This window comes from Oikopleura dioica, chromosome 1 (genome assembly GCF_907165135.1).
Source record: "Oikopleura dioica chromosome 1, OKI2018_I68_1.0, whole genome shotgun sequence".
In the NCBI taxonomy this organism is placed as follows: Eukaryota; Metazoa; Chordata; class Appendicularia; order Copelata; family Oikopleuridae; genus Oikopleura; species Oikopleura dioica.
In genome coordinates this window covers 9,115,456-9,128,607 of record NC_137291.1, presented here as the reverse complement: position 1 = coordinate 9,128,607, position 13,152 = coordinate 9,115,456, and the positions used below count along the sequence as shown (strand labels likewise).

At 38.2% G+C, this 13,152-nt stretch overlaps 2 protein-coding genes and 1 long non-coding RNA gene across 4 annotated transcripts; 2 read left to right on the top strand and 1 right to left on the bottom strand.

Moving 5' to 3' along the window:
• Nucleotides 1-409: 409 nt before the first annotated feature.
• LOC145695517 (uncharacterized) lies at nt 410-1,319 on the top strand. Its single transcript, XR_014133745.1, has 3 exons — nt 410-519; nt 956-1,063; nt 1,106-1,319. It is a non-coding gene; the product is annotated as an uncharacterized LOC145695517 (long non-coding RNA).
• Nucleotides 1,320-3,141: 1,822 nt separating this feature from the next.
• On the bottom strand, nt 3,142-5,855 carry LOC145711220 (uncharacterized). Of its 2 annotated transcripts, none has more exons than XM_081788950.1 (6): nt 5,603-5,855; nt 5,068-5,256; nt 4,337-4,435; nt 3,843-3,958; nt 3,479-3,607; nt 3,142-3,435 (listed from the first exon to the last, which is right to left on the bottom strand). In XM_081788950.1, the coding sequence occupies exons 2-6, from the start codon at nt 5,155-5,157 to the stop codon at nt 3,177-3,179; spliced, it is 693 nt and encodes a 230-aa protein (XP_081645076.1). In that variant the 5' UTR covers nt 5,158-5,256; nt 5,603-5,855; the 3' UTR covers nt 3,142-3,176. The 2 variants fall into 2 exon arrangements, with proteins under 2 accessions (XP_081645076.1, XP_081645077.1); XM_081788951.1 differs by having other exon boundaries at nt 5,068-5,268; nt 5,603-5,675.
• Nucleotides 5,856-6,947: 1,092 nt separating this feature from the next.
• Nucleotides 6,948-13,150, top strand: LOC145712333 (uncharacterized). The gene is made up of 13 exons (XM_081790017.1): nt 6,948-7,637; nt 7,684-8,000; nt 8,044-8,152; nt 8,197-8,349; nt 8,395-8,445; nt 9,241-9,429; nt 9,937-10,043; nt 10,489-10,743; nt 10,814-10,994; nt 11,538-11,605; nt 12,242-12,336; nt 12,554-12,655; nt 13,014-13,150. The coding sequence occupies exons 1-6, from the start codon at nt 7,509-7,511 to the stop codon at nt 9,292-9,294; spliced, it is 813 nt and encodes a 270-aa protein (XP_081646143.1). The 5' UTR covers nt 6,948-7,508; the 3' UTR covers nt 9,295-9,429; nt 9,937-10,043; nt 10,489-10,743; nt 10,814-10,994; nt 11,538-11,605; nt 12,242-12,336; nt 12,554-12,655; nt 13,014-13,150.
• Nucleotides 13,151-13,152: the final 2 nt, after the last annotated feature.

Below are 13,152 nucleotides of genomic sequence, written 5' to 3'. Positions count from 1 at the left end.
GAATTATGCATTCAGAATGAAACTCAATTATTTATTAAATAAATTAGCAGATTGAGCCCACTTGCCCATCAGAGGCTGCCATTAGAACTAATTAGGGCCTCATTTTCGACGCAAAATGCGTTCTAAAAACTTGCAACTCTGCATTTTTAAAATAAAGATATATTCTCTAATTCATAGATTATTTGATATAATTTATATTTAATAGTCATATTTTTGCTATTTGTTCTTCCATTAGAATTCTAATAATTTTCTCATTTTTATGAAATTCCTCCATTTCAAATAGACCATGTTTATTGACTGATTATATAAATAGCACCGGACATGTAAAATTTTAACAGAACGTTATGTACACAAAATGGCATCCACACGTTTTCTTCAGGGAAAGATCAATTTGTTTTTGTGTGTGATACTCATATACAATGACGGATAATTCTCCATTTAGTACGTTTCAGACATTCAGTGAAAGCGATGTTACTTATTCCAGAGAAGGATCTACGGGAAATGCTCAAAACTTATATGGTATCGGTAGAATTTTTTAGATTAAGGGGGGGTTGACGAGAATTTTTTCAGGGGTGATCGTAATTTCGCTTATACTGTATAAGTTATACTCATAGTCTGGCTATGAAACTTATATTTTTAGAATCGCTAGATTCTCACAAACTTGTTGAACCTAAAATAAAACGATATAATTGAGTTTTAGGAGGTGAAATTAACAAAGTTTGAAAAAAATGACAAGTTTTTGTGTGTTTTCGCGAAAATGGCCCTACTTTGACGCGATTTTCGACTAACTTTTTCTGGTCAAAATTATTTATTCTTGTCGCCGCTGGATTTTTTCAATCCTTTTCTAGTCACCATTAATTTCAGATTTTGCTTATCTAATCAGGTATTCTCGCATTTTTGGTTAGAGAAATCCCGATTCTCGTCGACCCTCCCTTAAATCAAGGAGAAATTTCAGGTTCTCTGAAAAATCGGCTTGACTTTTTTCAAAATCAAATAAACGAAAATGCAAGGATACGGATTGAAAATGAACAGTCCCAAGGAGAACTAATCAAATTAAATGCTGGTAAATATTTTTTTTCTTATTTTGATTCGTAAAGTTATTAAGATGAAATTAATGAGATTAATAAACGAGTAAAACTCGTGGAATCTCAATATACTGAATACAAACAAGATGTAGAAGACTTCCGTCAAAATACCGAAGCAGAAACAATTAAAATAGAACAGAAAAAAATCAAATCAAGACTAAAACTCGCGCACGAAAGAATGCGATCGGAAAGAAAAAAATTGCAACAAGATCAAGAAAAACTAAAATTGGATCAAGACGAACTCAAACGGGAACAGGAGAAACTGAAAAAGGATCAATACACTCTAAGAGAGATGATTGAAAAGAGTGGTCTCCGTTTGCCCAAGTCGCCGTTTGCCCAAGTCGCCGTCTGCCCAAGATCGCCGTTTGCCCAACTTGGGCAGACGGAGACTTGGGCAAACGGCGATCTTGGGCAGACGGCGATCAAATTGAAAATATAATCATAATTCAATTTAAAGAAATTAATTATGAAATCAAAATTAGCAGGATAGGATAGATTTTAAGTGGTAAAGTTAAATCGCTAGTTTTACGTCCGAGGCCTACACATTGAGGAAACGATGGATGCGCCGAGTCCTCACAAGCGCTAATCCCCAACTTGGTTGAATTGATGGTTTCCCATATTGCTGTTTCTTGTGATTCATTTTCGGTCCGTTCTATTTTTGGAATTGTTTCTGATTGAAACTGAGGGAAAACAGTCATTGTGAGAAGTGAGAAAAAGGGAAAAACTGATGAAACTCTTCCAAAACCTCCGGGAGACGGACGGTGCCGGAAACAAATTGGTACCCGGTCCCAAAGTCAAGCATATTTTCTGGCTCATCAAAAAACTAATGTCCGCTCCGCGGCTGCAGTGTGAGGAAACTCTATTTATGGACCGAGTATACCGGGTAAAGGCTTGCTTTCACCGGTACCTAATGACCGACCTAATGACCGACCGAATATACTTCAAGTATAATGAATGATTAACTCTTCCGGGAATAGTTTATTAGGACTTTTATTGAGAATTTAGCGACTTTCATAATTAAACCATCCATGACGAAGGCTCTTCGTTATCAATGTAAACTATGTCATAATTCGGAAAGCTTCCGTAGAGTCCACGATACTGTTTTTTCATTTCGTCTCTTATTTATGTGTTTATGCTCAAGAATTTATTCGAAAATCGGATACAACTATTGAAAAACAATATGAGAAAATTGTGGTGGTCTTGTCAAGGATCCACGGTTAATAACCGTTCAAAATACATCACAGGACAACCTTTGTTTTCACCAGAAAGTTTCTGCAAATCAGAGCGCAACCAGAAGACTAAGTGATGATAATGAAATTGTCGCCTTACTTCTATCATTTTATGATCAATCAATTAAAAAAAAATTTACATCGCCGTTTGCCTAAGATCTCCGTCTGCCCAAGTTGGGCAAACGGCGACTTGGGCAGACGGCGACTTGGGCAAACGGCGACTTGGGCAAACGGAGACCACTCGATTGAAAATGCTAGAAAAGAAGTATCTAATGTGGTTAAAAACAATTCAAACTTGTCAACGCAAGTAATGAGGCTTGAGATACAATCCAGATTACAAGCAGAACAATTGAAGGAAACCTTTCGTTTAGAAAAAGAGATTGAACTCTTGAAGCTGCAGCAGCAAATCAACATTGTGAAATTTGTCTCTTAGAAAGTTGACTTATTTATTTTGTAGAATCAAACAAGGGTGATTACAGAAACTAAAACACAGGTGCATGACGAACAACTAAGAAGACCACACTCGACCAGCATGGGATCGAGAACCTCGTCGACACTGAATTTAGCACCAGTTCAACAGCCCACAAATTCACTAACTAGACTACATAATGGAACGCTTAGGCCGGATTCTAGCAGGAACAGTCGTAAGCAATTTTTGTTCATTAAATAACTTTTGTTACAAATTTTTTATAGAAGAACAGTCTAAAAACGGTCGATTTTTGTACTATTATGCCTAAGGATCGTCCAATGTACAGATGTCTTCAGAAGAAGAAAGGATTATTGCGAGACGCATAAGTCTTCCAGATACTTTAAAATAAATCTTATTTGGAACAAGTTTAATTTATTTGTATCACTTGTGTTGTCATGAGTTAGTTGCAGTTGAATGATGTGATCTGTTATTTACATGGCTCGTTACTTGTACAAACTCATCGTCTTCTTTTGAATCGCTCGCAACTTTTTTCTGTGGCTCTCCGCTCATATCGGCAATCGTGGAAGACGTCATCGCCGCATGAATAGCAGTTGCAGTCAAGGAAGACTTCACGTCGCAAGATTTTTTCTTCTTAACTTGGCGCAGCTTTCCCGAAGCTGGGTTCATAGAGTTTCGCTTATAAAAGCCGTAGCTAAAAAAACTTCGTAATGAAAGGCCATCGTGAGAATTTTCACCTGATGACAGCAAAGAAAGATGTAAGAACGCCAAGAAGCGCCATAATTGTTATATTGTACGCGCTTTTGTCAACAATCGGATCGCAAATTTCTTCTGAGCTGGGCAAATTTAGCTCTCCCATTTGGCGACTTAAGAATCTGTTTTCATAAACTTTTTTCCTTTACGAAATAAGTGAAAGTAAATTAGGGCAATTATCGACTGAACTTCAGTCACTGAAATTTAACGGCTTTTGACCTCTAACTTGTCAATATGGTGAAAATGACCTCTTTTCAACCTAAGTTCGAATAACTTTGATTATCCTAGTTAAGAAAGGTCAAAAACAGAAAAAAACCTAACTAAACCTAACTAAAATCGTCAACTTACAATTCATCAAGCTCGGATAAAGCAACATCTACAGGAATCGAGGGACTGTCTTTCAGTGTCATCCCTTCGCAAATGCATCCAGGTTTGCAGCTCTGCGAGAAAGCCATATGATCGGACTAAAGAATATAATGGAAGGTTCTCAATCTCATAATGCTTCAATTAGCGCGATTCTGGTAAGTCTGATAGGTACTCAGATAGCATTAATATTTTTATTTCTCGATTGTCAATTAAAAATGACGCGATTTGTCTCGGTCTAATAATTTAACCGATATTAAGTAGACATTTTATAAAATTTTAAAATTCAGCTTTTGCTGAGAATGCATCTCTGGTCAAATATCCGGAGAAAGTGAGTCACCGGATGCTCGACATCCTTACTATTTGACGCTTCTTATGGAATCTCCGAAAGACAAGAATTTCGTCTACAAGTTGTTGAGAATTTAGTTATTTATGATCAGGACTTCTTTACGTCATTAACTGACAGCTTTTGCATTTACCATAAAGTACGAGGAGCAGCAGTTCTGAGCTGAAATGAGCATCGAGCACTTTTGGATTAACGGCGGCGGCCCCTTTTTGTACTGCACGACAGTGTGACACTAAAAGTACAGATTCACTTTCCATCTTTATTTGCTCAACGAACGTTCCGGGGAGAAAAAACGGAAGCTTGAAAATAGCTGAGAACCGGAAGCCTGGAGGGTCACACAAGAGCATTATCTTTAATCTTCCATTAATAATTCAAACTCAAGTTTTTCAAATTCAATAGATAGATTTTCAAAAATGCCTTTTTAAAAAAGTTCAAAGCTTCAATGGATAATGATGTCAAATAAGTTTAGATGTCAACAATAAGCCTTTTATTCAGAGGTGTATTGGATTACTGCGACCCCCGAATTAAGAATTTCCGATGGTAAACCAAAATTATCCGAAAATATCGGCAACTCCTATTTTCAGTAGATTTTTTTCTGGACCTATTTTTCAAACCAATTTTTAAGTGTGTTAGAATAATAATTAAGGGTGTCTGACTGGACCAAAAGAAAGCCCGGATCCCGGGCCGGGTTTTTGCCAGGGTTTGAGGGGCCGGAAGGCCCCTGACACCCTTAAAAATCGATTTGAAAAATAGGTCCAGAAAAAAATCTACTGAAAATAGGAGCAGCCGAAAATATCATTGAGTACATATTACTGTCAGCTTTATCTCAATCTGTATCTCCCGCTTAAAAATATTCTCACTTACGTTGTGACAGTTCTTCTTACTGCACGGGCTTCCTGCGACTGATCCGATGAGATACAGTTGTGACGACAGTAGAATCAGCATAATCTGCATTTTGGTCTCCGATTCGGAAGTGTTCGTTTTGTAAATTTTTCTTCTGCGTATTTTACGAAGTGGGAGGTTCTTTCGTTTTGGCGACGCACAGGAGTAGATCTGAAAATAGACCTAGATTAATTTAGTGCCTTTTCATGGAATGGCCTGGGCAAATAATTTGACAGATTTTATGAACGTGAAAAGGACCGTCCGATCTCGGGTAAATTAGAATATTTGCCGAGTTCATATTCACTGCTATATTTTTTGAAAACGAGCCAATAAACTTTTTTTATAAGAAGAGCTTCCTCTACTTTCCGACAATGAAAAAGTGGATGATTTGGTGTCTCTTTCTCTTTCATCTAGTAAGGTTCTCTTTCAGACGATTTTCAGTATATTTGTTTGAACTCGAAACGCGTTTCCATAAAACAAGTCTGTGAATTCGGCATTTGTTGTTGTTCCAGCCTACCTCGTTTTTATTATTGATGAACGATGCTGAAATGATTTTCTAAGGACTTCTTGTTGTTCAACTTCGTTTTTTTTTCTCCTTGTTTCGATTTATGATGATTTCAAAAATTCGTGCTCTCTTTTAAACACTTGTTCTGGCGGCGCTCTCTGCTGCGCTCGGGGGACTCCTCGATGATTTCTTTCTTCTTTTGGGATAATTGTCGGTAGAAGTGCGCTCTTGTGAGGAAATTGGTGGGGATTTAGTGAGTGGCTAGGAATGCGTGATCTCGCCGTCAGAAATATACGTTTACAATAAGCAACGTCCCGAGGACTCCCTCTACGCAAATATTCACACGCAAATCTTTAATTTCCCATCATTACGTTTTTGTCATTACTAACACCTTCTTCCTCGAAGCAGACTCATGTAACTTGGACAAAACAGTCAGTTTAAATCCCTCTCATTTTGGAATAAAGGAGTTTTTTTCACAAACAGACGTCGAGGAAGTCTGTTATCTCATCAAAAGTTAAATCAAAATAATGATTTTTTTCTACCTTTGAAATAAGAAAACACTGTATAAATGTCACAGTATTGTCCAAAGACAAAAATAAAACCGGAAAATCTCCCCCCTCCGGAGACCACTACGGAGGGCTTTTTGAAATTCTCATCAATCGTGTGATCTCAATGATGAAACCACTTATTTCTTTCTACTGTAAGAGCTCTTTGAACTTGTGAGAGCTTCTAAGATGGCTCGAGCAATCACTTGAGCAAGAAAAAACAGTGCACGCTAAATATATTCATTTTTCCTCCGGTAGACCAACATTCGCACGCGATACTTCGGAACACTTCCAATGTGCCCGTAGATATTTTACGAACTCCACTTGTCATATGGCTCGTAAAGAATCCGGGATACTGTATCCCTCAGATTCGATTTCAAATATTTAACAAGTTAAAGTCGGAACATTTTTATTGCTCAACTTGAGTCGCTCAATCCGGTTGAACTTCAGCTTGAGGAAATAATTAGAGACGGAAATTTTGACATTTACTACTCATCACTTATTTCAAGGAAGTCAATAACATGGTTCAGTTTCATTCTCAATAATCTTGAGTCAAGATCGTTTGGGAAAATTCTAGATGAAAAAACATCAAGGCCGTTTGTTAATCGACGATTAATAATCGTCCTTGATCCCATTGATACTTTGTTATACAAAAATTGTTTGACCATGAGTAAGAATGAGCTTCTTAAATCAAGAACAGCTTCCGGGAAAGATGTCCCTTTCGCTAGAAATTCTTTTGGTGAATCATGGTGATGAAAAACGTGTCGATTATCTTGGGTGAGGCCCATTAGGTGTAAATCCCATTAGGTGTAAATACCCATTTAGTGTAATTTTCTAGAAGGTGTAACACACCTAATAGATATTTACACCTAATGGGTATTTACACCTAATTGTTCAATATTTTTCAAAATTATTTTGTAAAAAAGGGATCGACACAAGCTGTCACACATTCTCGACGACCCCCCAACGAGCATTTTTTTTTGGAAAAATATTTTTTTTTAATTCTTTCTAAATTGCACTCAAGAAACAAAAAACATCTTTTCGAGCAATTTTCGAAGTCAAAATTTGAAAATCGCGCGCTATCGATGAGTAATCGTGACAAGCTGAAGCGTTTCGTCATTTGCGCTCAATGAATTATCATTTTTCTTTCTTTTTTCAAACGAGAAATCTTTCTGCGAAATATGTTTTCTTGCCGACGTTTATTTAGCTGAAGTTTAATCTATTTCCTGCAATTTTTTCTGATAAATTTTTATATTTAAAACTAACCCGTAGGACCTTTAATGGTACCTTTTTTGATTACAGATAGATGATCAAATGTATATTCACAAAAGAGAAGAAGAATTGAAGCTTAATGAAAACAGCCCGGCTGAAAAATGATGAGTCCAGGAGCAGAAGAGAGATGCTACTCCGAATCAAGAGGAAAGTTAATATTCGCAGAAAAAGGAAGACCAGTTCATCAAATCGTTGAGAATCTCCCTCGACCGCTGACTCATGAACTTGAGGTAATCTTTTAGAAGGGATTTTTGAAAATAAATTGTAAAATTCTAGCGTCGAACGCGAAATCCAGGCGGCGCTGATGACCAATTCCTCGAGAGCACGAACGTCTGTCACGAAGAACTTTCCTTCGCGGAAAATGTCGACCTTTTTTGGCAAAGTTTTGAAGCCGATCCACTCGCTTTCTTGGGACCCGTTCAGCTCGCTTCTGGCGCTGAGTTCGAAGAACGCGACTTTTGTCTAAATCTGGGACTCGGATCGAGAAGAACTCGTTCAGCGACAAGTTGGACAAGTTGTGTTGCCTTCGTCGGATTTAGTAACTCGGGAGAGAAACTGGTCGTTTCTGAAAGCGATTCTATCGCCATTTTTAGGTAAAACTGCGCTCAATTTATGACCAATAAACTGTTCTTTCAGCTGCGTAACCTGGACAAATGAAGGAACCTGGTGCAATTTGGAAGGCCCTGCTTTGAACGTCTGTTGGTCACATGACGATCAAAAGATCATTTTCGCCATCAAAAACAAGGCAAGTGCTCCGTCCATGTTTACGATTTCTCACCCTCATTTTAGATCTTCATCGCGTCTTTCGAAGGAATCATGGGCCCGGACGAAGAAGCTCGCGAAATCGAAGGCTTCGAAGGCGACGTCCTCCAAATGTCCTGGCATAATCAACGCCTCGCAGTTGCGGTTGAGGGGCTCAGCGATACGCTTTTGTACTCGAAAGTAAATAACTGAATAAATCTCTGTTTCTGATTATGTTTATTTAAGAAAAAGAAGTACTGGAAAGTAAAATCTTACAGCTGGTTCGCCAAACATCAGGTACCAATCATTAATTCGCCAGTGGATATGCACGCTGCCAAATTTAGTCGTAAATTTTTGGAGCTCTCCTTGAGTTTTGTTGAATAGTTCTCCAGATTTAGGCACACGATGAAAAATAATCCATACGCCACATTAATGCCGCAGTCCATGTATTTTTGTTTTGGGCATTTTTGATATATAGGAGCCCAGTCCTTTTCGTCTTCTTCGAATACTTCAAGAAACACTTAATTAAATTTCCAATTGCGCTTATGATACGGTTAATTAATCTAATATTTTTTGAAATTTGCCTTGATAGACATCTCCATAATCTTCGAAATTCAAAGAGTCGTAAATTGTAAATATTTTTTTCCTCTCTATCCGCCTTGACAATTATCCAGTGTCCAACTCGACCAGGGATAAAGACAGGGCAAACAAATCGTTTTATTTCTGATGGATGATAACCAGTACCAGCAAAATTTTTTCCTTGAAAGACCATTTGTGAGAATTTCGTGTCTTCAAGAATAATATCATTAGTTTGGTGTTGCTGTTGGTAATGTCTCATAATGATGATAAACAAGTCCAGAATTTTGTCTTTTGTTTCTGTTCGAAGTTTGTAAAGTGGCAACAGATCTCGGACGCGAACTTCCTCCTTTTCTATTAAATTGACCAGCTGTCCTTCAGGCCATTTTTGTATATTTTTAGCGATATTTTCTGCTTCAAATGACATCTTGTAGCCATTAAACTTTTCAAACTTGAAAGTTGGAGTTTTGAACATTTTTCTATCAAGCTCGTTTTCGTATTTCATTGCATTTTCAGATTCCTCAAGAAGAATGGAATTGGACGATTCATCGTTGTTTGTTGCTGTCTTAACTTCTGTGTATTCCGCGGCTTCTTCAAGGACATCAATACGACGCTTTTCTTCCTTGATTTCATCTGTTTTCCTCACAAAGGCGCCGCTATGCTCGCCCATTGCTGGAAGGTTCTCTTCGTTGATTTCATGACCAGGTGAGCCCTTTTTCTTTTTTGCGTTTTCTTCTTTCTTTTCGACCAAATTGAAATTCATTCCAGCGAGAAAAGTCTCAAACACTGGATTTCTGCGATCCAGGTCACAAAGGAACTTGTCAAGTGCGTCTTTTGAAGAGAGTAATCTTTTTGCCTCGGTCGACGCCCCTTTTAGATCTTTTGAAGTCGATATTACAAGCTTTTTCAGCTCAGCATGGCTTATTTTTAGAGGCATGGAAGAAGACTGTCGATCCAACTTTCGATAGAATCGTTGCATAGCGTTAAATTTAACCATCCATGTTGTACCAGTTTTTGCGTTGTTTTTATTGGCCATTTTCCATCTTCAAGATAGCTCAACTCATCGTTAAACGTCGTTTTCTTGCGATTTGTGATCACTTTGCAAAGCTCTTGAACATCAGGCTTAGACTGCAGACCGCGCAAGAGTCGTGCATTTACACTCTCGCTAAATCTTGGTTCATCGTTGATTTCAAAAGTTAATTGATATTTTAGAAACGAGTCAAGCTGTTGTTGTCGCTGGTCATGAAGCTGATGAGAAGCGCTGCTCAATTCGAATAAAAATAGAGAGACCGTGGTCGAAATCATGGAGAAAAATTTAGGTAAAAATGATCAAACCAAGCCTGGCGTTATTAGTGCTATCGATTTCCCCAGTTTTGATCATATTGGATGATTTATCGGCCCATTCACTAGGCTTGAATGTGGCGTCTTCGTTGAAATAGTTCTTGAGGAGGTAGTCGCGATAAGCGATCCATCCATTCTTCTTTTTCTTCTTTTCGCCGTCATCAACATCCACCTTTTCTTTCGCGTTTTCGTCATCATCAACATCCACCTCTTTTTTCGCGTTTTCGTCATCAACATCCATCGACTCAACAGCATTACCGTCGATTTCAAGATTTTTTTGGCACTCTTCTGTGATGATTTCGATGAAAACAGCCCGAAATTCATCTTGTCCAACAGGGAAATAAGGCGCAGAATACAGACAATTCCTTATTGATTTTATAAAATGAAATTAACTGACTTTCACAATACTAATCCCCCTTTTAGAAACCCTCAACGATGATCAATAGATCAGAACAAGAAGCTCAATCAAAAGGAAATGTTGAACATGATCCGTCACGGAGCGAGAAAGATCTTCGCTGGCGAATGCACAGGAGCTCTCGATGTCAATCTGAACATCGAGGAAGTCCTCAAAGCCGGAGAAAAGAAAAAGCTGAGCAAAACTACAAGTCCTTTATTAAGTCAACCAAGAGCGCAAACTAGCAACAAAAAAAATCAAGTTCATCGATACTATTTGCCAAGGTACGAAAATACGTCAGAATTTGATTTTGTGGACGATTTTTAATTGATTTCAAATAATACCCATTCTAAGCGCACAGTTATCAATACACACCTCCAATGAAGACCAAAAGCGCCTGTGTATTCTTCATTTTGAAGCTCAGTCAGAAAAAATTCATCTTCCGCAGAAGATTTGCCCGAATGGCAACCGAAACCTCAAGCGAGTCGGAGAGCGGAAACTTATCTACAAATCAGCTGATGCTAAAAGATCAAAGGTAAAATAGCAAATGTTAGCAATCTCATTTTATAAAACCTTCCTGATGACTTGTGTCCGTTCTTCCTCCCAAGCCTTCAAGAGGCCTTCCTGTCCTGCCCGGCGTTTCCAGGATTGATACAAGTGGAAGGAACACTTTATATGAATAACGCCGGGCAGGACAGTTTTGTGAGCAGAGATAAAGGATTTCTCCCAGTCACTGCACACATAGCGAAGATTAGGGAGCCCATTCGTTTGGCTTTTGAAGAATGCCCATAACGCTTCATATGTTTCCGCTTTGTGATCTTTGAGGAGACAAGTCATTCGGTCAACGCAATAACCCTTGACAGGTTTTTTTAACGCACCGTCGATTTTTGATGATTACCCCGAAAACAAAAGCCCGAATAAGCGACACCAAGCGACTTAAATAAAAAAAACCCGACCTTGAATTTGTTCGATTGATCGCGGCAAGGTTCGGTTACCATCACAAGTTGTGGCCACTGTTTTTTGACGGCACTCACGACACTCATTATTCCATCTTTTCGAGTTTCATATTTTTTTTCAGATCACGAGCGAACTCACAAACAACCTGTCTCATCTACAATAACAACAACTCAACTGTACTCAATAAAGGTAAAAAACTCTTCCTATATTGAGACTTGATGCATATTCACTTCGGCGAGCGTCATGGTCCAAAAAAAAACACTATATTGTGGCGCGTGAAATCGTTGCTAAGGGAAGGGAGTCGTGAATCCGCCCACCATCGTTGAAACATATATAAGAAGTGGCATTTTGTCGGCACAATTTGTTTTTCCTTGGCAGCGACATTTGAGTTTTTAAATCGAAGCGCCGCTTTTTTGGCATTCTTTTTGGCATTTCCACCGAAAATTCGATTTGAAATTTCACTGTCAACGACTTCATCTTGCAACAATTCAAGCATTTTTCTCGAAGTCCGGGGCTGTGATTCAAGCTCGTTTCGACGGAATCTGTAAACCACATATCTTTTCCAACAATCAATCAGTGCATTCAAATGACCACCAAAGCCACAAACTTCAAACGCCACATGAGATTTTCTTGGATCGTAGATTATAAAGTTTTCAACATCGTAAAATTCTTTCGATTTGTAATCAGAATTTCGTACAAGCACCGATATTTTCGCTTTACAGTTAGATGTTTCCAGATTCTTTCGAACGTGGTGGTTTTGACAGTTGAGATTCATTCTTTTCCATCCTTTTTAACAGATCTCAAAATGATAATTTTTGATTTCAGCGCACGAAAAAACCGTCACAATTCCAGCATTTTGGCAAGCAACAGTGCCAAAGCGATGTCCACAACATGATTTACTCGATTGAGAAGCGTTTTAGGTAAGTTAATGCCCTAAAGATGCATGCCGTATATATTAAAGGGTAAATCATTCTATTTGACCTGCTCCTGGATATTTTGCTGCTAGTTCTTTTGGAAGATCTTGAAAATCGTCTTTATTGCGCGGAGTATATGAGAACAATTCATTAGGTCCAAAGCAAATAAAGAAAATGAAATTGACCATGCTTGTTGCCAATTGAACTGATATCAACTATTTAGTGCTCTCAAGATTTCAATTTGATGATGAAGAGTTCTCCGCGAAAGGGTTGCTCATTTCTGACCGAGGCTACTTGGAAGTTTATCCTTACGACAAATTGCAAGGTAATTCAATTATTAATAAAGAGCACTTTTCCTTTGGATCGGTACTGGTAGAATCATCGATGATTTCTTGAGTTTCAATCATCGTTGGGGGACGTTCAGGCGTAAGCAAGTCTTTGAGCTCAAGTTTAGCTTTTGGCGCTTTCTTAACCATGTCGCTGACTTCTTTTGTTAATTCCAAATCCTCATTCTTTTCATCATCCTTTTTACGCTTCATTTTTATCTCTAATAATAAGTAGACTCCTGCAGAAAATCGAGAAGTAAATGTTCAATTTTTATGAAAATATCTGTAGACTTAAGTTCTAGAAGCACTAGAATTCAAATTCATATAGTCAATATAATTGTATAACAGTGTTTTAAGCAAAACGACAACGCAGCTGCAAATGGATGAAGATCTCAATGAATACGAAAGTACCAGCTCCGAAAGCAGACCTCAACCTCAAAGATTCGATGGCATATCTTGAGAAATACTACAAGTCCTCCTCAGCAGCTACAGCGAT